At 51.4% G+C, this 26,651-nt stretch overlaps 1 protein-coding gene across 1 annotated transcript in view; it reads right to left on the bottom strand.

Moving 5' to 3' along the window:
• Positions 1–24,403, bottom strand: part of NARS1 (asparaginyl-tRNA synthetase 1) — a 90,233-nt gene extending 65,830 nt beyond the window's left edge. The window contains exons 1-4 of the mRNA XM_075328128.1: positions 24,295–24,403; positions 16,720–16,802; positions 16,012–16,077; positions 7,554–7,646 (exon numbers count right to left, since the gene is read on the bottom strand). Of these exons, the coding sequence (XP_075184243.1) occupies positions 7,554–7,646; positions 16,012–16,077; positions 16,720–16,802; positions 24,295–24,334 (282 nt within the window). The 5' untranslated portion in view covers positions 24,335–24,403. The remainder of the gene's footprint in view (positions 1–7,553; positions 7,647–16,011; positions 16,078–16,719; positions 16,803–24,294) is intronic.
• Positions 24,404–26,651: the final 2,248 nt, after the last annotated feature.

The following is a 26,651-nucleotide window of genomic DNA, read 5'->3' as shown; positions in this document are numbered from 1 at the left end:
TGTGGCAGCCAGGTGCCGCAAAAGCGGGAGAGCCTGCCACCGATCGATGATGCTACTAGAGGAGGTCGAAAGTCATGAGGAAGCCGCTTTGTTAGCGGCGCCTCCGGTGGTCTTTTTAGGACGTGACTTAGACCGCCATGCATCAGAGTTCCCTTGTTCTTTCTGAGACCTTTTGGACGAGGAGAATTGGGACCTGCCCGCGCCCCGAAAGGACCGAAACCTCGACTGCCCTCTCCTCTGTTGGGGTATGTTCTGTTTGGGCTGGGGTAAGGATGTATCCTTTCCCTTAGATTGTTTGATGATTTCATCCAGACGCTCGCCAAACAGCCTGTCGCCAGAAATTGGCAAACTGGTTAAGCGCTTTTTGGAAGCAGAATCTGCCTTCCATTCCCGTAGCCACAAGGCCCTGCGGAGTACCACCGAATTGGCGGCCGCAACCGCCGTACGGCTCGCAGAGTCCAGGACCGCATTAATAGCGTAAGACGCAATTGCCGAGGTCTGGGTGGGAATGGATGCCACTTGTGGCGCGGCCGTGCATGTGGCTGCTTCAATTTGCGCTTGACCTGCTGAGATAGCTTGTAGCGCCCATACGGCTGCGAATGCTGGGGCAAAAGAAGCTCCGATAGCTTCATAGATGGATTTCAACCAGAGCTCCATCTGCCTGTCAGTGGCATCTTTGAGCGAGGCCCCATCTTCCACTGCAAGTATGGATCTAGCCGCCAGTCTGGAGATTGGAGGGTCCACTTTGGGACACTGAGTCCAACCTTTAACCACGTCAGGGGGAAAAGGATAACGTGTATCCTTAAGGCGCTTAGAAAAACGCTTATCTGGACAAGCATGGTGATTCTGGACTGCCTCTCTGAAATCAGAGTGGTCTAGAAACATACTCGGTGTGCGCTTGGGGAACCTGAAACGGAATTTCTCCTGCTGAGACGCTGACTCCTCCGCCGGAGGAGCTGAGGGAGAAATATCCAGCATTTGATTGATGGACGCAATAAGATCGTTCACTATGGCGTCCCCGTCTGGAGTATTAAGATTGAGAGCGCCCTCAGGATCAGAATCCTGATCAGCTGTCTCCGCATCATCAACCAGAGATTCCCCCCGCTGAGACCCTAAACAATATGATGTCGAGGGAAATTCTAAGCGAGCCCGCTTATTCGGTCTGGGGCTGGGGTCTAAGTCATAACCCTCAGCCTGGGATGTATGAGATACCCCGGGAGGACATTGTTGGACCAACTGAGGGGGGTCAGGGAACAATGATTCAACAGAGTCCCTTTGCTGAGATACCGGCCTGGACTGCAAGGCTTCTAGTATCTTAGCCATAGTCTCAGAGAGTTTTGCAAACTCAGTCCCCGTCACCTGGACAGTGTCAACAGGTGGCTCCCCCTGGGCCCCTCTTAGCAGAGGCTCTGGCTGAAGAAGTGTCACAGGGGCCGAACATTGCACACAATGAGGGTCAGTGGAACCTGCCGGTAGCGGGGTCTTACATGCGGCGCAGGCAGCATAATAAGCCTGTGTTTTGGCACCCCTGCCTTTTGTGGGCGCCATGCTATTGTTTTCCCTGAGTAACACAATAGGGTATATAGCCAAAATGAACTGTGCTCATACAGTGTAGAGTATATACTATAAACAAATAATGTATCAATACACTACAGCACCATGGGGCTAGCACCACAGGTGCTGCTTACCAGCCGCCTAAAGCGGTTGTGAGGCCACCAGAGACCGTGTCTGGGTCTCCCAGGGTTTGTCCCTCTCTGCAGCGTCGGAGGAGCTGACAGGAATGGCTGCGGCGTCCTGACGAGAGGAGGGAGCCGTGGGCGTGGCCGAAAAAGTGCGGGAACTGGTGCTCACACTGTGCACAGTGAGGGGAGTGGAGTATGCAAATCATACTCCAGCCCTCAGTGCTGCTCGTTCCGTGCAGCGTCCCGCCCTTCCCCTGCCTGTCAGGGCTGGGGGCGGGAGAAAAGGAAGCTAGGCCGCAAGAAAGCCGGGGACTCGAGTATAAGCATGGCCGCCGTAAAAGCGCGGCCTGCGCCGAAGTCCCCGGCGAACTACAAGTCCCAGCCGCGCCGCAGTTTCCCATGGCAGCGGCGGATAGCGCGGTAGCCCCTACATATAAACACACTCAGCGACGCTGAGTGTGTAATGGCACAGTTTAACCCGGTCAGCGCCGCGGTCCCCGGTGCACTAGCACACCCAGCAAAGCTGAGGTGTTGCCGTGCGCGGTCCCCACAGGGATACAGAGTACCTTCAAGTAGCAGGGCCATGTCCCTGAACGGTACCCGGCTCCTATCCAGCAGTCTCCACAGGAGTTGTGGATGAAGCACGGTCTCAGTGCCTGGAGACCGATAGGATCCCACTTCACCCAGAGCCCTGAGGGGGATGGGGAAGGAAAGCAGCATGTGGGCTCCAGCCTCCGTACCCGCAATGGATACCTCAACCTTAACAACACCGCCGACAAGAGTGGGGTGAGAAGGGAGCATGCTGGGGGCCCTATATGGGCCCACTTTTCTTCCATCCGACATGGTCAGCAGCTGCTGCTGACCAATCTGTGGAGCTGTGCTGTGTGTGTCTGACCTCCTTCGCACAAAGCAAAAAACTGAGGAGCCCGTGGGAGCACGGGGGTTGTATAGGCAGAAGGGGAGGGGCTTAACACTTTTGAGTGTAATACTTTGTGCGGCCTCCGGAGGCATAGCCTATACAACCCAATTGTCTGGATCTCCCAATAGAGCGAGAAAGAAAGGATCACTGCCAACCCCTAGAGGTGCAGGACCGCAATCACAGCTGCCCCGACCTTGAGAATACTCGAGGGGCCGTGGCTAACCCCAAGGGAAGAGCCACGAATTGGACCACTCCGATTGCAAAACGTAGCCAACGCTGGCGTGAAACTGCGATTGGCACATGCAGATAGGCATCTCTGATGTCGATGGATGCTAGGGAATCTCCTTGGGTCATTGATTGATCGCAGAGACTCCATGCGAAAATGCCGCACCTGAACATGCTTGAGAAGCTTGAGATCCAGGTCGGAAGGCACCGCCCTCTTCGGGTGCTAGGAATAGATTTAAGCAGAAATCTCAGAACCGTCCCAGTCGGGAACCGGTACAATTACTCCAGTGGCCTGCAAGAATGCCACAGCCTGTGAGAAGGAGGCGGCCTTGGAGCAGGGGGGAGTTGACAGAAAAAATCTGTTTGGCGGGCTGGATAGAATTCTATCCTGTAGCCGTGGGAGATGGTATCTCGCACCCACTGATCGGAGACGTGTTAAAACCATACGTCGCCAAAGTGGGAGAGCCTGCCATCGACCAAGGACGTTGCTGGCGTGGCCAGATAGCCAGGAGGAGGCTGACTTAGTGGCAGCATCTCCTGCGGTCTTCTCGTGCGCCATTTGGGTTTACGATCCTTGGCTGAGGGACGAGGCCGAGGGCTTAGAGAACGATCAGATGGAGGAACGAAAAGAACGAAACCTCGACTGATTCCTGCCCTGGACAGGTTTCCTGGTTAGGTTTGTGGCATGGAAGAACTCTTCCCGCCAAGAGCTTCCTTAATAATTTCATCCAGTTGTTCCCGAATAGTCTGGTCCCTGCAAAAGGGAGCCCAGCAAGGAACTTCTTTAGAAGCATCCGCCTTCCACTTCCGAAGCCACAGGAGCCTGCGGATAGCGAGGAAATTAGCCGAGGCCACCGCAGTGCGGTGAGAGTCTCCAGCATGGCAGACATGGCATAGGACGAAAAGACTGAAGTCTGGAAGTTAAGGTAACCATTTCGGGCAAAGAGTCCCTGTGAGGGAATGCATCTCCTCTAGAGAAGCAGAGATGGCTTTGAAAGCCGCACTGCTGCAAAAGCTGGGGAGAACGAGGCCCCTGCCGCCTCCATACAGATTTGCCAGAAGGACAACCTGGCGGACAGCAAAGCCGTAAGTGAGGAGTCATCAGCCACTGATACAACGGTCCGGGCTGAGAGTCTAAACACCGGAGGGACCACCTTTAGTGAATGAGCCCACTCCTTGACCACCTCTGGTGGAAGGGGAAGACTGTCATCAGAACCACTCTTTGGGAAGCGTTTGCCAGAGCAGACCCTGGGCTTGGTCACAGTGGCCTGAAAACTGGAGTGGTTAAGGAACACACTCCTTGTTCTCTTAGGCAAGGTAAACTGGTGCCTTTTTGCCAGAGAGGGTTGCTCCTCTGATACTGGCGGATTGAGGTCCAGTACAGAATTAATGTACAGTGGGATCCTTAGAGAGGTGCCGTCAGCCACTGATACAACTATCCGGGCTGAAATACTAGACACCGGAGAGACCACCCTTGGTGAATGAGCCCACTCCTTGACCACCTCTGGTGGAAGGGGGAACAGTCATCAGAACCACGCTTTGGGAGCGTTTGTCAGGACAGGCTCTGGGCTTGGTCACAGTGGGCTGAAAACTGGAGTGGTTAAGGAACACACTCCTTGTTCTCTTTAAGGTATACTGATGCCTTTCTGCCAGAGGGGGATACTCCCCTGATACAGGCGGATTGAGGTCCAGTACAAATATAATGGACGCAATCAAATCATTAGCATCTGCATCACCTTCGGACAGATCAATGGTACATGAAGTAGCGTCCGAGCCCCCAGTAAAGACATCCTCCTCGTCCAGTGAGTCAGCTCGTGAATCAGAGCTGCGGGACGGGGAAGGACAGGGGACCCTGCGTCTCCATTTTAGGAGGACGGGGTCTGAGACCAGATGAAGAGTCCTCTGAGAGCTTTGCTGAGCGAGCCGTAGCAGCAGAAGCGCCCTGAGAAGGGGGCTAATGCATGCTCAGCACCACCGGAGCAGCTGGAGGGACCACTGATGAGCCTCCAGGCTGAGGGACCACTGTGTTTGTGTGCTCAGTACAGGCAGTACGAGTCTACATGCAGTGCATATTAAGAACAGCCCTGCAGCCTTGCTCTGATGTGAGACATGCTGCAGAAGTGGGGGCTCTGTGAGGGAATGCATCTCCAGAATGACCCCCAACAGAGTATATAAACAGAGAATATAAGCAGCTGCACAACTGGAGGTTGTGGCTTGCCAGACCGTTTAACATACATTTCTGTGCCCTCCAGTCCCCCAGCCCAGGCCCCCATTTGTCACAATGTGGTATCTCTGTGCCTATGCAGACATTGAGAACGCTGAGAAAATGGCGACCGGAGCGAGGAGAGGGGGCGGGGCCTACTCTGAGAGCGGGCAATGAGGCATACAGGGGAGGGAATCTTTCCTCAGTGAGGAGTGTCCGTTCCCTGTGCTGCACAGCCGCTGGGCGGAGCCACACTGTCCCTCTGCATGACTAATATGCAGGGGCAGTGAAACCGAAACTAGGCCTCAGGCGAAGCCGGGGCCTAGATTTAAACATGCGGCCAGCGTGCAGGCACCATCGGCGCGGTTCTCCAGTGAAAACTGGAGAACCGGCCGGAAATGTCAACACAGTCAAATAACACACTCTCCCCAATAAATAAGTACAAGGGACCCCTGGAAAGACCACTTTCTGTGGTAAAAACGTCTCAGTACTTAGCTTGTGAGACGCAGGTGCCAGGTCCCTGGGAGGTGAGCGCTCCGTCCGACAGAATCCTGAAAAGGGCTGCGGATGGAGACCGGTCTCCTGCAAAGCAGTGAGAACCGTGATGGCTCCCACTTCAAGCCAGAGCCCCAGGGGATGGTGAAGGAGCGCGGCATGTGAAGGCTCCAGCCTCGTAAAATCAACCTTAACAGCACCGCCGACACAGTGGGGTGAGAAGGGACATGCCGGGAGTCCAGACTGGACCCGCTTTTCTTCCAAATCTTTGAAATCCAAAAAATCAAAAATCAGAGAATGCATGTGTGTGTGACCTCCTGAACACAAAGCATTGAAACTGGCTAGGACTGGCTACCAGGGGGTGTATATGCTGGGAGGGAGGAGCTACACGTTTGAGTGTAGTACTTTGTGTGTCCTCCGGAGGCAGAAGCTATACACCCATGGTCTGGGTCTCCCATAAGGAACGATGAAGAAACACACTCCTTCAGAATGACCCCCAGAGAGTGTATAATAAAGTCCACAACCAGAGGTTGTGGCTTACCAGACCGTTTTGTGTGCCCTCCGGATTCCACAGCTCGGACCCCCAGACAGGTTACAGAGATGCAGCAGCCAGCGCCGATCAGTGTGAGAACGCTGATAAAATGGCGCCGGAGTGAGGAGGGGGGGCGGGGCCTAGTCCAAGAGCGGGAACCGGAGGGCCAAGGGGATATACAGGGGAGGGAAACATCTCCTCAGAGATGAGTGTCCTCCCCTCTGCTGAACGGCCGGTGGGCGGCGCCGCACTGTCCCTCTGCATGAATGACATGCAGGGGCAGTGAAACCGAAAGTAGGCCGCAGCTGAAGCCGGGGACTAAATTTTACAGTGCGGCCGGCGAGCAGGCACCCTCGGCGCGGTTCTCAGGGGAAACCCAGAGAACCGTCCGGAAACGTCACCAAAATAACACACTCTCCCCAACAATAAAAAATGCAAGGGACCCCCTGACAATAACGTCTCAATACTTAGCTTGAGAGACGCAGGGCCAGGTCCCTGAGGGATGAGTGCTCCGTCCGGTAGGGTCCTGAGAGGGCTGCAGATGGAGACCGGTCTCCTGCAACGCAGTGAGAACCGTGCTGGCTCCCACTTCAAGCCAGAGCCCGAGGGATGGTGAAGGAGCGCGGCATGTAAAGGCTCCAGCCTTGAAATCAACCTTAACAGCACCGCCGACACAGTGGGGTGAGAAGGGACATGCCGGGGGTCCAGCTTGGACCCACTTTTCTTCCAACTCTTTAAAATCAAAAATCAGATGAAAATGCATGTGTGATCCTCCTGAACACAAAGCATTGAACTGGCTAGATTTGGTTATCCAGGGGGTGTATATGCTCGGAGGGAGGAGCTACACTTTTTAGTGTAGTACTTTGTGTGTCCTCCGGAGGCAGAAGCTATACACCCATGGTCTGGGTCTCCCATAAGGAACGATGAAGAAAAAGAAAAATCTATCCTTGTAATTCATAGATAAATCAAGCCGACCACACATAAAAGGCAGTTTGCTCAGAATCTCTCCATGATACAATGTCTTCTATATCTGATCTGGGTAATGACGAACTTAGGCCCCCATTTCACACTGCATTGTTACCTCCGTTGAGTGGTCCCGTCGGGGCTTCCGTCCGAACCACCTGCAAAGCGAGTTTTGGATGCATTGTACCGATGGGGCCATTGACTATAATGGTGCAGACTGAGTCCCCGTGTGCTTTGTCTTGCACCATTTTTGGGAGTATACACTTTCTGGAGGCGGACATGCAAATGTAGTAGACTGCGTCTGGGTGTCCGCCTGCAGTAAGCGTATACCCCGGAAAATGGTGCACGACACAGCACACGGGGACTCTGTCTGCATCATTACAGTCAGTGACCCCGTCAGCACATACGTCCAAAACCCGTTTTGCAGGCGGTTCGGCTGGAAGCCCCAACGGGACCACTGAATGGAGGTCACAACGCAATGTGAAAGGGACCTTAGTGGTGGCGATGTATACATCAGCATCGGACTCTCCTGACCTCTCTCTTTTCCTTGGCCTCATTCTTCATTTGTTCCCGGGTCCAGAGCTTCTTCACATTCTTCAGTTGGGTCTTGGAGATCACGTCCCATCTCTGGAGAAGGAAAACGGATAAAAAATGAAATTTAGGATTGTACATCAGCCAAACCTGCACTTTTTATGGTACCGCACCAGCTACATGTACATCAGCAAGAACCATACAATGCTGCCCCCTCCACAGGTCCTAAAGACCTTGGTCAATGTATAGTCAGCAGGAAACATACACTACAGCGGCGTTCACTTGTTGCATCTGATTTTTATTTTTTTTTGTACGCTTTAGCCACAATTTTCTGGGGTTATTTTGGGCAAAGCGTTGCAGTAGTTTTTGGGGAACAAATGTAACGTATTTTTCAGATAAGACGTAAGTTTTCTCCAAAAAATTTGGGAGGAAAATGAGGGCTGTGTCTTAAAATTCGACTGTCGCTTACCGGGAGGTGGAGAATGGGGGCTGCGCTGGCCGCGGTGGGGGGGGGGCTGCGCTGGCCGCGGTGGGGGGGGGGCTGCGCTGGCCGCGGTGGGGGGGGGGGGCTGCGCTGGCCGCGGTGGGGGGGGGCTGCGCTGGCCGCGGTGGGGGGGCTGCGCTGGCCGCGGTGGGGGGCTGCGCTGGCAGCGGTGGGGGGCTGCGCTGGCAGCGGTGGGGGGCTGCTGTGGAGCAGGGCGGTACAGCAGGTATCCCAGATGTTCTGTCGGCTGTGCGAGCGGTGGTGGGTGCGTGCTGTGCGAGCAAGGCCGTGCGGTGGGTGCGGGCTTCAAATAATGGTACCGCAGTCAGCGTGTGCGCAAATGGAGCCCTCAGCTCAAGATCTCTTCTGCGCACGTTCCACCTCCGGCCCATTGATCTCTAAGCAGTGGACTTAAGGAAAATGGAGCCTGGAGGTGGTGCATGCACAGATGAGATTTTGGCTTGTCATTAAGCCGAGAGCTCAATCTACACACGTGCCGCCTCTGGGCGCCATTTCTTTGAAGCCCGCACTACTGACAGAGCATCTGGGACACCCCTGCACCGTCCTGCTCTACAAAGCCAGCACCGCCCCCACCACAACACTTGCAGCACCGCCCCTGCCTCCTGTGACCCCGCTCCACGACCGCTGCCGCCCGCTCCAGTAAGAAACCACCGGAGTATAAGAAAGACCCCCCTTTTTTATCTCTAAATTTGGGGTGTATCTTATAAAACAAAAAATACGGTATATCATGTGCCTGTGAGCCTAAGAAAGCACTTAGGAAAGAAGGGAATTTTGTTTACTTACCGTAAATTCCTTTTCTTCTAGCTCCAATTGGGAGACCCAGACAATTGGGTGTATAGCTTCTGCCTCCGGAGGCCACACAAAGTATTACACTTAAAAGTGTAAAGCCCCTCCCCTTCTGCCTATACACCCCCCGTGTCTCACGGGCTCCTCAGTTTTGGTGCAAAAGCAAGAAGGAGGAAAAGTTATAAATTGGTTTAAAGTAAATTCAATCCGAAGAAATTTCGGAGAACTGAAACCATTCAACATGAACAACATGTGTACACAAAGAACAACAGCCCGAAGGGAACAGGAACAGGGGCGGGTGCTGGGTCTCCCAATTGGAGCTAGAAGAAAAGGAATTTACGGTAAGTAAACAAAATTCCCTTCTTCTTTGTCGCTCCATTGGGAGACCCAGACAATTGGGACGTCCAAAAGCAGTCCCTGGGTGGGTAAAGTAAAACCTCGTAATAGAGCCGTAAAACGGCCCCTTCCTACAGGTGGGCAACCGCCGCCTGAAGGACTCGCCTACCTAGGCTGGCATCTGCCGAAGCATAGGTATGCACCTGATAATGTTTCGTGAAAGTGTGCGGGCTCGACCAGGTAGCTGCCTGACACACCTGCTGAGCCGTAGCCTGGTGCCGCAAAGCCCAGGACGCACCCACGGCTCTGGTAGAATGGGCCCTCAGCCCTGAGGGAACCGGAAGCCCAGAAGATCGGTAGGCTTCGAGAATTGGTTCCTTGATCCACCGAGCCAGGGTTGATTTGGAAGCCTGTGACCCTTTACGCTGGCCAGCGACAAGGACAAAGAGTGCATCCGAGCGGCGCAGGGGCGCCGTACGAGAAATGTAGAGTCTGAGTGCTCTCACCAGATCTAACAAGTGCAAATCCCTTTCACATTGGTGAACTGGATGAGGACAAAAAGAGGGTAAGGAGATATCCTGATTGAGATGAAAGGGGGATACCACCTTAGGGAGAAATTCCGGAACCGGACGCAGAACCACCTTGTCCTGGTGAAACACCAGGAAAGGGGCTTTGCATGACAGCGCTGCTAGCTCAGACACTCTCCGAAGTGATGTGACTGCTACTAGGAAGACCACTTTCTGCGAAAGGCGTGAGAGAGAAATATCCCTCATTGGCTCGAAAGGTGGTTTCTGAAGAGCCATCAGCACCCTGTTCAGATCCCAGGGTTCTAACGGCCGCTTGTAAGGAGGGACTATGTGACAAACCCCCTGCAGGAACGTGCGTACCTGTGGAAGTCTGGCTAGGCGCTTCTGAAAAAACACAGAGAGCGCTGAGACTTGTCCCTTAAGGGAGCCGAGCGACAAACCTTTTTCCAATCCGGATTGAAGGAAGGAAAGAAAAGTGGGCAAGGCAAATGGCCAGGGAGAAAAACCCTGATCAGAGCACCAAGATAAGAATATCCGCCACGTCCTGTGGTAGATCTTGGCGGACGTTGGTTTCCTAGCCTGTCTCATAGTGGCAATGACCTCTTGAGATAACCCTGAAGACGCTAGGATCCAGGACTCAATGGCCACACAGTCAGGTTGAGGGCCGCAGAATTCAGATGGAAAAACGGCCCTTGAGACAGCAAGTCTGGTCGGTCTGGTAGTGCCCACGGTTGGCCCACCGTGAGATGCCACAGATCCGGGTACCACGACCTCCTCGGCCAGTCTGGAGCGACGAGAATGGCGCGGCGGCAGTCGGACCTGATCTTGCGTAACACTCTGGGCAACAGTGCCAGAGGAGGAAACACATAAGGGAGTTGAAACTGCGACCAATCCTGAACTAAGGCGTCTGCCGCCAGAGCTCTGTGATCTTGAGACCGTGCCATGAATGTCGGGACCTTGTTGTTGTGCCGGGACGCCATTAGGTCAACGTCCGGCATCCCCCAGCGGCAACAGATCTCCTGAAACACGTCCGGGTGAAGGGACCATTCCCCTGCGTCCATGCCCTGGCGACTGAGAAAGTCTGCTTCCCAGTTTTCTACGCCCGGGATGTGAACTGCGGATATGGTGGAGGCTGTGGCTTCCACCCATAGCAGAATCCTCCGGACTTCCTGGAAGGCTTGCCGACTGCGTGTTCCGCCTTGGTGGTTGATGTATGCCACCGCTGTGGAGTTGTCCGACTGAATTCGGATCTGCTTGCCTTCCAGCCACGGCTGGAACGCCTTTAGGGCAAGATACACTGCCCTTATCTCCAAAACATTGATCTGAAGGGAGGACTCTGGCTGAGTCCAAGTACCCTGAGCCCTGTGGTGGAGAAAGACCGCTCCCCACCCTGACAGGCTCGCGTCCGTCGTGACCACAGCCCAGGATGGGGGCAGGAAGGATTTCCCCTTCGACAGAGAAGTGGGAAGAAGCCACCACTGAAGGGAAGCCTTGGCTGCCCGAGAAAGGGAGACGTTCCTGTCGAGGGACGTCGACTTCCTGTCCCATTTGCGGAGAATGTCCCATTGAAGTGGACGCAGATGAAACTGCGCAAAAGGAACTGCCTCCATTGCTGCTACCATCTTCCCTAGGAAGTGCATGAGGCGCCTCAAGGGGTGTGACTGGCCTTGAAGGAGAGATTGCACCCCTGTCTGTAGTGAACGCTGTTTGTCCAGCGGAAGCTTCACTATCGCTGAGAGAGTATGAAACTCCATGCCAAGATATGTCAGTGATTGGGCCAGTGTCAGATTTGACTTTGGAAAATTGATGATCCACCCGAAACTCTGGAGAGTCTCCAGAGCAGTGTTCAGGCTGTGTTGGCATGCCACTTGAGAGGGTGCCTTGACAAGCAGATCGTCTAAGTAAGGGATCACCGAGTGTCCCTGAGAGTGTAGGATTGCCACCACTGTTGCCATGACCTTGGTGAAGACCCGTGGGGCTGTCGCCAGGCCGAAAGGCAGTGCCACGAACTGAAGGTGTTCGTCCCCTATGGCGAAACGCAGGAAGCGCTGATGCTCTGGAGCAATCGGTACGTGGAGATAAGCATCTTTGATGTCGATTGAGGCTAGGAAATCTCCTTGGGACATTGAGGCGATGACGGAGCGGAGCGATTCCATCCGGAACCGCCTGGTTTTTACGTGTTTGTTGAGCAGTTTTAGGTCCAGAACAGGACGGAAGGATCCGTCCTTTTTCGGCACCACGAACAAGTTGGAGTAAAAACCGTGACCCTGTTGCTGAAAAGGAACAGGGATCACCACTCCTTCTGCCTTCAGAGTGCACACCGCCTGAAGAAGAGCATCGGCTCGCTCGGGGGGCGGAGATGTTCTGAAGAATCGAGTCGGAGGACGAGAGCTGAACTCTATCCTGTAACCGTGAGACAGAATGTCTCTCACCCAACGGTCTTTTACCTGTGGCAGCCAGGCGTCGCAAAAGCGGGAAAGCCTGCCACCGACCGAGGATGCGGTGTGAGGAGGCCGAAAGTCATGAGGAGGCCGCTTTGGGAGCGGTTCCTCCGGCGGTCTTTTTAGGACGTGACTTAGACCGCCATGAATCGGAGTTCCTCTGATCCTTCTGAGGCCTTTTGGACGAGGAGAATTGAGACCTGCCCGCGGACCGAAAGGACCGAAACCTCGATTGTACCTTCCGTGGTTGAGGTCTGTTTGGTTTGGACTGGGGTAAGGATGAGTCCTTTCCCTTGGATTGTTTAATGATTTCATCCAATCGCTCAAACAGGCGGTCGCCAGAAAATGGCAAACCGGTTAAGAACTTTTTGGAAGCAGAGTCTGCCTTCCATTCACGTAGCCACATGGCCCTGCGGACTGCCACCGAATTGGCGGATGCTACCGCCGTACGGCTCGCAGAGTCCAGGACAGCATTAATGGCGTAGGACGCAAACGCCGACGCCTGAGAGGTTAAGGACACCACTTGCGGAGCAGACGTACGTGTGACTGCATTAATCTGCGCATGACAAGCTGAGATAGCTTGGAGTGCCCATACGGCTGCGAATGCTGGAGCAAAAGACGCGCCGATAGCTTCATAGATGGATTTCAACCAGAGCTCCATCTGTCTATCAGTGGCATCTTTGAGTGAAGCCCCATCTTCCACTGCAACTATGGATCTAGCCGCCAGTCTGGAGACTGGAGGATCCACCTTGGGACACTGAGCCCAGCCCTTGACCACGTCAGGGGGGAAGGGATAATAATAATAATAATAATAATAATAATAATAATAATTTTATTCATTTATATAGCGCTATTAATTCCACAGCGCTTTACATACATTGGCAACACTGTCCCCATTGGGGCTCACAATCTAGAGTCCCTATCTGTATGTCTTTGGCATGTGGGAGGAAACCGGAGTACCCGGAGGAAACCCACGCAAACACAGGGAGAACATACAAACTCCTTGCAGATGGTGTCCTTGGTGGGATTTGAACCCAGGACCCCAGCGCTGCAAGACTGCAGTGCTAACCACTGAGCCACCGTGCCGCCCTAGGATAAGGGATAACGTGTATCCTTAAGGCGCTTGGAAAAACGCTTATCTGGACAAGCTCGGTGTTTCTGGACTGCCTCTCTGAAGTCGGAGTGATCCAGAAACGTACTCAATGTACGCTTGGGAAACCTGAAACGGAATTTCTCCTGCTGAGAAGCTGACTCCTCAATTGGAGGAGCTGGGGGAGAAATATCCAACACCTGATTGATGGTCGCTATAAGGTCATTCACTATGGCGTCACCTTCAGGTGTATCTAGGTTGAGAGCGGCCTCAGGATCAGAATCCTGATCTGCTACCTCCGCTTCATCATCCAGAGAGTCCTCCTGCTGAGACCCTGAACAGTGTGATGAAGTCGAGGGAATTTCCCAGCGAGCCCGCTTAGGCGGCCTGGGACTGCGGTCCGTGTCAGAGACCTCACCCTGGGACCTATGGGTCACCCCAGGAGCACTTTGCTGCTCCAACTGAGGGGGGCCTGGGGTCAATGATTCAACAGTGCCCGGGGCCTGAGTCACCGGCCTGGACTGTAAGGCTTCTAGTATCTTAGCAGACCATTTATCCATACTCTCAGACAGTTTGTCAGCAAATACTGCAAACTCCGTCCCTGTCACCTGGACAGTGGTAGCAGGTGGTTCCACCTGGGCCACCAGTAGCAGAGGCTCCGGCTGAGTAAGTGCCACAGGGGCCGAGCATTGCACACAATGAGGGTCGGTGGAACCTGCCGGTAGTATAGCCGCACATGAGGTACAGGTTGCAAAGTAAGCATGTGCTTTGGCACCCTTGCTTTTTGCGGACGACATGCTGTTGTCTCCTCTGAGTACAATCCAGGAGGGTATATAGCCAAAAATCAACAGTGCGACCGTACAGTGTAAATGTATAGCATATAAGCATATATATATATGTACACTTCGGCACTCAGTGGGGCCACCACCACAGGTGCTGCTTACCGACCGCTCAAAGAGGTTGTGTGATCACCAGATTCCCTGCCTGGGCCTCCCAGAGCCGTGTTGTCTCTCCTCTCCAGCGTCAGAAGTGCTGACAGGAATGGCTGCCGGCGTTCTGTGGGGAGGAGGGGGCCGTGGGCGTGCCCTAGAAAGTGCGGGAATCTGATGCCCCACTGTGCTGAGTGAGGGGGGAGGAGGATACAAAGTATGCTCCAGCCCTCAGCGCTGACGTCCTGTGCAGCGTCCCGCCCTTCCCCTGACTGGCAGGCCCGGGGGCGGGAGTATGCGATACTAGGCCGCAAAAGCCGGGGACTAAAGTTATAAGCGCGGCCGGCAAATAAGCGCGGTCGGCGCGGTAGTCCCCGGCGCACTAACACACCCAGCAGTGCTGCAGTGTGTATGGCACAAGCGCTCCATGCGCGGTCCCCCAAGGGGACACAGAGTACCTCACAGTAGCAGGGCCTTGTCCCTGACGATACCCGGCTCCTGTCCAGCAGATTCCCCAGGGGCTGCGGAGGGAGCACGGTCCCCGTGCCTGGAGACCGGTTAGGATCCCACTTCACCCAGAGCCCATTAAGGGATGGGGAAGGAAAACAGCATGTGGCTCCTGCCTATGTACCCGCAATGGGTACCTCAACCTTAACAACACCGCTGACCAGAGTGGGGTGAGAAGGGAGCATGCTGGGGGCCCTGTTATGGGCCCTCTTTTCTTCCATCCGACATAGTCAGCAGCTGCTGCTGACTAAGATGTGGAAAAAACACAAAAACCTGAGCTGAAACAATGTTCAGTAAACATGCAACATTAAGCATGTGAATTGCAGCCTTAAGACTAGAAAAAACCAAGGAGAAAAATTGTATGAAAAATACCCTGAATATAAATAAATAAATTGCAAGTGCTTAATAACAGGGTACTTAGTGTATACATTTTTGCAATGAGGTAAAAAGCTGTCTCACCTCGTCACGGTGTACCCATCTGAGACAGTCCCTAACCTACTGAAGTTAAAAACATTATCAATACCTGACTTGTGTCATGTCAGAACTCCAATATGGATGGTGGCAAGTGGTTTGCAAAAATGTATACACTAAGTACCCTGTTATTAAGCACTTGCAATTTATTTATTTATATTCAGGGTATTTTTCATACAATTTTTCTCCTTGGTTTTTTTAAGATGTGGAGCTATGCATGGATGTCAGCCTCCTTCGCACAAAGCATAAAAACTGAGGAGCCCGTGAGGCACGGGGGGTGTATAGGCAGAAGGGGAGAGGCTTTACACTTTTAAGTGTAATACTTTGTGTGGCCTCCGGAGGCAGAAGCTATACACCCAATTGTCTGGGTCTCCCAATGGAGCGACAAAGAAATTTATACATGATCCCCCGATATCCGGGGATCCGCAGTGTCAGCAGTGGTGCGCCTTCCTTCTAAGCTTCTAATAGGCCAGTTTTTTTTGCAGCTGCGCTTCTTTTGTGAGGAGAGGACCCCCTAAAGCCAACTTGAAGGGTCCATTTTTGTCCAAAATTAAGATCCGATCAATTATATGGAAGTTGTGTGTGGTGTGATTCACACAGGGGCAGAACGATGCTAGATAACAGTGACGGCTCTGCCCCCATTCACTGCGCCCATTGTCGGCAGCACATCCGGTTTATACAGGAGAAAGTGCTGCCGACAACAATGAGTACACTACTCAATTCGGCAGCACGTTTACACAGGTCGATGATGGGGAAGTTCACGACCCATGTTTTTGGCTCCACCAGTCCCGTCACATGCCGCGCTGCCATTATATGTGCTCACTGCATGGGAAAGCCTGAAAGACAAAAAGAATCAGCCAATGTCCCACCTCGTTCTCTTTTTGCGAGTCCACATAGAAGACCGGAAACGGCTCCTTCCCTACTGTCAGCATAGCCTGAAAGAAGAAAACACACTGGGAGTCCCAGGAAGGAACATGCGGCTGCAGAAACACACTACACAGGGCTTGTTTGTGGTCTGTTACCATGGAGACACAGGCCTAAGTCAGGACTGTAATCACAAACCGGAAACTTTCTAATCAGGAGATATGACTGTCAAGGGAGGAATTTAGGTAAAGATTGCTAATGGAGTCTTCGTTCGGGATATTCAGAGACGGTGCCGTATTAGCTGTATATCAATGCCGATATATCAATGTATAAGACAATGAACACAGACATGTTCTCTCTTTCAGCCAGCGTCATCCACTGAGCTCGTGTATTGGAAGCAACCCAATTGTACAGTTTGCATCTCTAACCTTGAAGCTAGAAAAAGGGAGTAAGGAGTATTTCACTCCCTATTTTCTCCCAGCACATTGTTTGTTTCTTGTACATTCTTTCTGTGTGAGCTCTACTGATAAGACTGCAGCTTCACATTCTGGCTTCATTATCTTTGGTTAACTCCTTCATGACTATACAGCTTAGAATTATATTATGGGTTTATGCGATGGCTACATAGACAGACAGAGAGAGGAATAATTTTATTTTTGCTCTAGATGCATTGGTGGTAATAGTATTCATATCTTTAAAAACTCTAATTTTACCTTTAGGACGGTCTTAAAAGGTTTTTCCTTGGTTCCATCTCCAGTGGCGTCATCCCCTTCTTTATCAGAAATGTACATCTCTCCTGTAAGAAAAAAATCATTAGATGTGAATGTACACAGTGACTGCACCAGCAGAATAGTGAGTGCAGCTCTGGAGTATAATATAGGATGTAACTCAAAATCAGTACAGGATAAGTAATGTAATGTATGTACACAGTGACTGCACCAGCAGAATAGTGAGTGCAGCTCTGGAGTATAATATAGGATGTAACTCAGGATCAGTACAGGATAAGTAATGTATGTACACAGTGACTGCACCAGCAGAATAGTGAGTGCAGCTCTGGAGTATAATATAGGATGTAACTCAGGATCAGTACAGGATAAGTAATGTATGTACACAGTGACTGCACCAGCAGAATAGTGAGTGCAGCTCTGGAGTATAATACAGGAAGTAACTCAGGATGCAGATGCAGAATAGTGAGTGCAGCTCTGGAGTATAATACAGGAAGTAACTCAGGATCAGTACAGGATCAGTAATGTAATGTATGTACACAGTGACTGCACCAGCAGAATAGTGAGTGCAGCTCTGGAGTATAATACAGGAAGTAACTCAGGATCAGTGCAGGATAAGTATTATAATGTATGTACACAGTGACTGCACCAGCAGAATAGTGAGTGCAGCTCTGGAGTATAATACAGGAAGTAACTCAGGATCAGTGCAGGATAAGTATTATAATGTATGTACACAGTGACTGCACCAGCAGAATAGTGAGTGCAGCTCTGGAGTATAATACAGGAAGTTACTCAGGATCAGTACAGGATCAGTAATGTAATGTATGTACACAGTGACTGCTCCAGCAGAATAGTGAGTGCAGCTCTGGAGTATAATACAGGATGCAACTCAGGATCAGTACATGATCAGTAATGTAATGTATGTACACAGTGACTGCACCAGCAGAATAGTGAGTGCAGCTCTGGAGTATAATACAGGATGTAACTCAGGATCAGTACAGGATAAGTAATGTATGTACACAGTGACTGCACCAGCAGAATAGTGAGTGCAGCTCTGGAGTATAATACAGGATGTAAATCAGAATTAGTACAGGATAAGTAATGTAATGTATATACACAGTGACTGCACCAGCAGAATAGTGAGTGCAGCTCTGGAGTATAAGGCTCTGTGCGCACTAGAAAAGTGATTTTTCTCAAGAAAATTTCTTGAGAAACTTCTGGGAGTTGAAGATTTCCGCACCTGCGGAAAAATCCGCGGGAAAAACGCATGCGGATTTGCCGCGGATTTACTGGAGGTTGGTCCCTGCGGTTTTGCAATAAATAATATAGATAATCGATAGAAAGATAATGGATAGAGGGAAAGATGGATAGATAGATAGATAGATAGATAGAAGGAAAGATGGATAGATGAATAGATAGATAAATAGATAGATAGATGAGAAAGACCTATATAATGTCCCACCTCCCTGCATATTCTAAGCTGGCACCCTTTAGTGACTTTCATGTGGCACTAAAGGGTGCTTAGCCTTGTATTTAGCCATAAAATAAATAAATAATTTTAAAAAAAAACCGACGTGAGGTCCCCCCATCTTTTGTAGCCAGCTAGGGTAAAGCAGACGGCTGCAGCCTGCAAACCACAGCTGGCAGCTTCACCTTGGCTGGTAATCCAAAACAGAGGGCACCCCATGCTGTTATTTTACATTAAATAAATAATTTAAAACAAAAAAACGTGGGGGTCCCCCCCAAATTGGATCACCAGCCAAGGCAAAGCGGACAGCTGGGGTCTGATATTCTCAGACTAGTGAGGTCCACTCTTATTGGACACTCCCCAGCCTAAAAATAGCAGGCCGCAGCCGCCCCAGAAGTGGCGCATCCATTAGACGTGCCAATCCTGGCGCTTCGCCCCAACTCATCCCGTTGCCCTGGTACGTTGGCAAACAAGGTAATATATGGGGTTGATGCCAGATGTGTAAGGTCAGCTGGCATCAAGCCCTGGGGTTGGTGAGGTCAGGCGTCTATCAGATACCCGACATCACCAACCCAGTCAGTAAGAAATAAAAAATAGACAACAAAAAAAGTTTTATTTGAAAGAACACTCCCCAAAACATTCCCTCTTTAACCAATTTATTGAAAAGAACAATCAATTCCACGTCCGGCGTAATCCAATAAGGGGGGGGGGGGGGGGGGAACGGCGATCCATACCATAGTCGCTGTCCCAGTCAATGAAGAACAGGATGTTCCCCATTGGCTGGGAGAGCAATGCAGTGACCTGAGCTAACATCAATAGCCCAGGTCACTGCAGGGGATGCCGAGCGCTGCCATCAGGAGCATAGATAAGATCATTACCTTCTGTGATCATCTCCTGTACTGCTGACGTCAGCGCTGTCACTGACTTCTATGCCCGCCGCGTTGTCAGTATCGCGAGAGCCCGTGACGTCACTGCTAGTGACAGTCTCGGGCCGCCCGCGAGACGGGCATAGACAGCAGTGACAGCGGTGACGTCAGGAGATCGTCACAGCAGGTAATGATCTCACCTCCTGACAGCAGCGATCGTCATCCCCGCGGCTGCCAGCACTGCAGGGTGTCAGTGTCTGCCTGTGCTGCCGCGTGACAGGCTGCTGCCGCGTGACAGGCTGCTGATACTGCGGGCAGACACTGACACTGCAGGGTGACAAGCTGCTGATACTGCGGGCAGACACTGACACTGCAGGGTGACAAGCTGCTGATACTGCGGGCAGACACTGACACCCTGCAGGGCAGGCAGCCGCGAGGCTGGAGCGGGACACAGACTGCACGGGCACCTGGACGTCACACGGAAGTGCTTCTGTGCGGCGTCCAGGGAGTGTGACGTGTGTGTTTACTCTGCTCCGCTTCCTCTTCCTGGCATAATGACATCGCTTCCTGCAAAATCGCAGGCAGCGATGAGCATTACCGCAGGTAAATCGCGGCTATACCGGGGGTGTTCTGCACATCATTTACTACCTGCGGTATACCTCCGGTATTTCGCGATTACATTACAGTGAATGGAGTGCAATTCTGGGGGTATACCGCAGGTACCTGCGGAAAATAATGGACATGCTCATTTTCTCAAGAAAGTTTCTCGAGAAAATTTTCTCATGGAAATTTCTTGAGAAAAATACGCACAGTGCGCACAGATATTTTTTTTTCTCATAGGATTTGCTGGGAAATGTCTGCACAAAGATTGCAGACATTTCTCAAGAAATTTCCGCAGCAAATCCGCGGGTAAATCCGCGGGCAAAACGGCCTAGTGCGCACAGGGCCTAATAAAGGAGGTAACTCAGGATCAGTACAGGATCAGTAATGTATTGTACGTACACAGCGACTGCAGCAGAATAGTGAGCGCAGCTCTGGAACATAGGCTACCAATGGAGAAACTTTTTGTTTGCAATTTTCCCTGTTTTTGTCAAGGAGACTATCTGCAGAGCCATTACTAGTGCCCATCTCTGCAGGGAGACGATCTGCAGATCTGTAAATTAACTAATCACTTAAAGGGTAAGTACTCCTATCTTTATGGCTGGATATTTTCGGATAGCGCTTGTTAATACATTCCCTTCTGCAATTTACCGCTTATTAAAATGGTTCGGTGTTAAATGAAAACTGCACGAATGTGTCTGTAGCTGCTGGTGTTTACACACTGGAGTCAAGGAAGTCAAAACAGCCGCTCTCACCCCTGTGTACACCAGAAACCAGGCCTGACAGTGGCAGAGCAACACGAAATACTAAAACCCTCCCATGTGAGCGCAGGGAAATGCCAGCACAGTCCATAGTCAGGCCCCTGCACTCACATGGGAGGGCTCAGTATTCTGTGTTACTTTGATCATTGTTTGGTCAAATTGTGTCTATCTTTTTCCGCGTGGGTTGCGTTTGGCGTCCCCTGTAGGCCTGGTGTCTGGTGTACACAGGGTCCACCCTGTGCGGATGTATTCACTTCCATCACTCCTGTGTGTAAACACCAGCACCAACAGACGCATTTGTGCGGCTATCATCCTTTAACACCTACTTGATTAGTGGTTCATATCCCTCACTCCGGTGCTGTATTCATAATATATTGGTCGTTATATCTGGCTTTTTGACTAATTATATATATATATATATATATATATATATATATATATATATATACATATACACACACACACACACATGTATATATACACAAAATATATATATCTATATACACACATACGTACACATGTATATATACACAAAATATATATATATCTATATACACACACACATACACACATTAATTATATAATATTATATATATATATATATACACATATACACACAAAATCTATATATATCTATATACACACACACACACACACACACACACACACACACACATACATATATATATATATATATATATATATGTGTGTTTGTTTATGTGTATATATATATATATATATATATATATATATATATATTTACATACATGTATAAATATACACACACTAAAGTTCAAAAGTTTAGGGTGTTTAGAAATCCCTTGTGCAAGTATGTTAGCACAGCTGAAAACAGTTTTGCTGATTAGAGAAGATATAAAACTGACCTTCCTTTGAGCTAGTTGAGAATCTGGAGCATTACATTAATTGGTTCCATTAAACTCTCAAAATGGCCAGAAAAGAGAACTTCATGTGAAACTCGACAGTCTATTCTTGGTCGTAGAAAGGAAGGATATTCCATGCAAAGAAACTGAAGATTTCCTACAACGATGTGTGCTACTCCCTTTAGAGGAGAGCACAAACAGGCTCTAACCAGAGTAGAAAGAGAAGTGGAGGCCGCGCTGCACAACTGAGCAACAAGACAACTACAGTCTCTAGTGTGAGAAATTGACACTTCACAGGTCCTCAACTGGCAGATTCATTAAATAGTACCCGCAAAACGCCAGTGTCACCGTCTACAGTGAAGAGACGACTCCGGGATGCCGGCCTTCAGGGCAGAGTGGCAAATTAAAAGCCATATCTAAGACTGGCTAATAAAAGGAAAAGATTAATATGGGCAGAAGAACACAGACAGTGGACAGAGGAAGATTGGATAAAAGTGTTATGGATAGACGAATCCAAGTTTGAGGTGTTTGGATCACACAGAACAACATCTGTGAGACGCAGAACTACTGAAAAGATGCCGGAAGAGAGCCTGACGCCATCTGTCAAGCATGGTGGAGGTAATGTGATGGTCGGGGGTTGCTTTGGTGCTGGTAAAGTGGGAGATTTGTACAAGGTAATAGGGATTTTGAATAAGGAAGGCTATCGCTCCATTTTACAACACCATGCCATACCCTGTGGACAGCGCTTGATTGGAGCCAATTTCATCCTACAACAGGACAATGACCCAAAGCACACCTCCAAATTATGCATGAACTATTTAGGGGAGAAGCAGCAGCTGGTATCTATCTGTAATGGAGTGGCCGCCCAGTCACCAGATCTCAACCCTATAGAGCTGTTGTGGGGGGAGCTTGACCGTATGGTGCAAAAAGTGCCCATCAAGCCAATCCAACTTGTGTGAGGGGGGGGGGGGGAAGCATGGGGGGGATATCTCCAGATTACCTCCGCAAATTAACATCTAGAATGCCAAAGGTCTGCAAAGCTGGAATTGCTGCAAAGGAGAATTCTGTGCCGAAAGCAATGGGTGAAGAGAAAATTATTATTTCAAGTAAAAATCATTATTTCTAACCTCATCACTGTCTGGACAATATTCTCTATTCATTATGCAACTCATCTGATAAATAAAAGTAGGATTTTTCATGAAAAAGACAAAATTGTCTGGGTGACCCCAAACTTTGGAACTGTAGAATTGAACTGGGAATTGTGCATTGTGATGAGATATTGGGCTGCAGAGAGCCCATATGCTGTTCTTGAACGGAGGGGAACAGTTCGCCGATGCACCGTCTCCATATTGGCTGTCCCCAGAGGGGAGGGGGATAGTCTGCCGAAGAAGCGTCTACATATTGGCTGTCCCCGGAGGGGAGGGGGATAGTCTGCCGATGCAGCGTCCCCATATTGGCTGTCCCCGAAGAAGAGGGGGATAGTCTGCCGATGCAGCGTCCCCATATTGGCTGTCCCCGGAGGGGAGGGGGACAGTCCGCCGATGCAGCATCCACATATTGGCTGTCCCCGAAGAAGAGGGGGATAGTCTGCCGATGCAGCGTCCCCATATTGGCTGTCACCGGAGGGGAGGGGGACAGTCCGCCGATGCAGCATCCACATATTGGCTGTACCCGGAGGGGAGGGGGACAGTATGCCGATGCAGCGTTCCCATATTGGCTGTACCCGGAGGGGAGGGGGACAGTCCGCCGATGCAGCGTCCACATATTGGCTGTCCCCGAAGAAGAGGGGGACGGGTCCACCGATGCAGCATCCCCATATTGGCTGAACCCAGAAGGGAGGGGGACAGTCCGCCAATGCAGCGTCCCCATATTGGCTGTCCCCGGAGGGAAGGGGGACAGTCCGCCGATGCAGCGTCCCCATATTGGCTGTCCCCGGAGGGAAGGGGGACAGTCCGCCGATGCAGCATCCACATATTGGCTGTCCCCGGAGGGAAGGGGGACAGTCTGCCGATGCAGCGTCCACATATTGGCTGTCCCCGGAGGGAAGGGGGACAGTCCGCCAATGCACCGTCCCCATATTGACTGTCCCCGGAGGGGAGGGGGACAGTCTGCCGATGCAGCGTCCCCATATTGACTGTCCCCGGAGGGGAGGGGGATAGTCTGCCGATGCAGCGTCCCCATATTGGCTGTCCCCGGAGGGAAGGGGGACAGTCCGCCGATGCAGCGTCCCCATATTGGCTGTCCCCGGAGGGGAGGGGGATAGTCCGCCGATGCAGCATCCACATATTGGCTGTCCCCGGAGGGGAGGGGGACAGTCCGCCGATGCAGCATCCACATATTGGCTGTCCCCGGAGGGGAGGGGGACAGTCCGCCGATGCAGCATCCACATATTGGCTGTCCCCGGAGGGGAGGGGGACAGTCCGCCGATGCAGCATCCACATATTGGCTGTCCCCGGAGGGGAGGGGGACAGTCCGCCGATGCAGCATCCACATATTGGCTGTCCCCGGAGGGGAGGGGGATAGTCTGCCGATGCAGCATCCACATATTGGCTGTCCCCGGAGGGGAGGGGGACAATCCGCCGATGCAGCGTCCCTTTACCGATTGCCACTGGAGGGGAGCACAGCCAAACGAGCACACGGTCCTACAATGAGGAACAGGCTTTGGGCATTTGTGGGATTTCTGGTGGCCTCTGCTTGCTGTCAGTGAACAGGCACAATCCTGTTTCCACCCAGGAAGCCCCAGACACTGCTCACAGCTGAGGTTTTGCTGCATTGCATCAGATCCTTTCTGTGCTACAGAGGCTGAGAGCACGTCCTCATTCACTGACAGCAAGAAGAGCTCTTAAAGTCGAGGGTTCATAAGACACATTAATCGATGGCAGGAGCACAGAAGGGGTTAAAATTCCCCGCCCCCTGCAGCATAATGTCAGAGCTGCCTCCTTTACACGTTGTACCCCCCGTCAGTGTGTGCCCCCGCCGGTGCTCACCTATCCGCAGCTGCTCGGTGCCCCCGGTGAGCTCCTCCATGCCTCTCACACACTATCAGCCGGTTGCATCAGATTGACTTCCAGTTGTCCAGTGCGCATGCGCGAAGGTAGACACCACCCAACCGTCCGCACTGAGCCATGAGTCAGTGGTGCCGCTCTACCTCTCGCCGTAGACTCTATGGCAGACTCCACGAACCGGAAGTGTCGCCTATAGTAAGCTCGTCCGCCATTTTCTTGGTTTCCACACCACGTTTTTTTCCAGTGTTTAGACTGATTTTCTCATCTCTTATTGCTTATTTTCCTTCTGTAATCTTCACTACTGCAGTGTGTTCTCTCTTGACCAAAAACAGTCATTCCAATACATTTGAGAAATAGATAATTCTACTGATTTTCTATCCTGAGTGATAAATGCACATATGACCATTGACCATATGTGTAGGCTAAATTCAGACTTGTGTCTGCTTATGGACCGTGCACCTCCTCACCTGAGCGTTATAGGAGTACAGGAGAGGAGATGAGCGCAGTCTGGAAATCGTGGCCCGTATTTCTTGCACATCGGAATCCAGCTTTAGATATAAGGGACCCCTAATCCTCATTTAAAGGGGGTTTCCATTTTGTACTTTTATGAATATCCACAAGTCCAGACATAAATGTATAGTAGATGTGGTTCTCACAAGGCCCTAAAGTGTAGGGGTCACTCACCATAGATCACAATGGTTGGGTGTGAGGCGAACAGAACAGAAATACTGAGAGCAGTGCAATTATTTCACCATGAAACCACCATGTAATGTATGGGCCGCGCCTTCATGGAGATCACACCCCAAAAAGAATACAGTCCACACAATACATGCTCGAAACAAATACAAAACACAAGTACAGAGATGTAGCGGTCACTGTGTGTTAAAGGGAACCTGTCAGCAGAAATTTCCCCTAAAACCTCACAGATTCCCCCTCTGCAGCTCGTGAGCTGCATTCTAGAAAGGTCCCTGTTATTATTGGGCCCCCTTTCTGACCAAAAAAAAGAGTTTATAAAGAGGTAAGTTTTTGGCTTCGGATTCTATAAATCAGACACGGGGGCGGGCAGCCTGATGGCCGTTATTCTGCTCCCTGGTCCTGTATGCCGCCCGCCATCGCTGATTTCCATACTTTTGGACGCCGCCCACTGCTCCAGCCATCCCCGCGCATGCCCAGTGCCAGTCTCACGGGACTGAGCACTGTGACTGCTGGTGACGTGTGCGCAGGCAAGTGATTATGGACGGGACTGTGACTGTTATCAGCAAGTACCCGCCCATAATCTCGTGAGCGCGCAAACCTCACCAGCGGTCACACTGTGCTCAGTGTAGATGCTAGACTGTATGGGCTGCTTCCAGGGATGACGTCCCTTTGTCACGTGATAGTATTTTGAACACGCCCCTATCACGTGCCAAAGGGACGTCATCCCTGGAAGCAGCCCATACAGTCTAGCATCTACACTGAGCACAGTGTGACGCTGGAGAGGTTTGCACGCTCACGAGATTATGGGCGGGTACTTGCTGATAACAGTCACAGTCCCGCCCATAATCACTTGCCTGCGCACACGTCACCAGCAGTCACAGTGCTCAGTCCCGTGAGACTGGCACTGGGCATGCGCGGGGATGGCTGGAGCAGTGGGCGGCGTCCAAAAGTATGGAAATCAGCGATGGGGGGCGGCATACAGGACCAGGGGGCAGAATAACGGCCATCAGGCAGCCCGCCCCTGTGTCTGATTTATAGAATCCGAAGCCAAAAAGGTACCTCTTTATAAACTCTTTTTTTTGGTCAGAAAGGGGGCCCAATAATAACAGGGACCTTTCTAGAATGCAGCTCAGGAGCTGCAGAGGGGGAATCTGTTAGGTTTTAGGGGAAATTTCTGCTGACAGGTTCCCTTTAAATTGGGGAGGGGAGGCAGCTGTATGTAATAAATGCTGATGTGACGCCCTGGACTAGCCAGGTAGTCACAGTTAGGCCCTTGCATAACACCCTTCTCCTAAAAAGGTGTCATCAGCCACCCTTAAAACCCTAGTCACCTCCCTCAGGGTTTGATGGACACACCAGGGGGCGTGCCCAGGCGGTTGGTCACGCCCACCGAGGAGTTAACAAGTCCTGAGGCAGGAAAAGACAATCAGTTTAGAGTTGAGTTTTGACAGTGGAGGAGTGAGGTTCAAGTGCAGAGGCAGATCTGTGCCCAGGTCTGCCGCAGTCTAACGTCAGGTGTCTGGGTCGGAGTCCAGTCACCTCTGGCTAGGAGGCATACGGTGGCCTCAGCCTGCAGGAGCCGGGAAGACAGCTCGGTGGAACCGTAAGGGACCGGGGCAGGGTAGTGGCCCGCCGGTACCGAA

Source organism: Anomaloglossus baeobatrachus, chromosome 1 (genome assembly GCF_048569485.1).
Source record: "Anomaloglossus baeobatrachus isolate aAnoBae1 chromosome 1, aAnoBae1.hap1, whole genome shotgun sequence".
Lineage (NCBI taxonomy): Eukaryota > Metazoa > Chordata > Amphibia > Anura > Aromobatidae > Anomaloglossus > Anomaloglossus baeobatrachus.
This window is presented reverse-complemented; position numbering and strand designations above follow the sequence as displayed.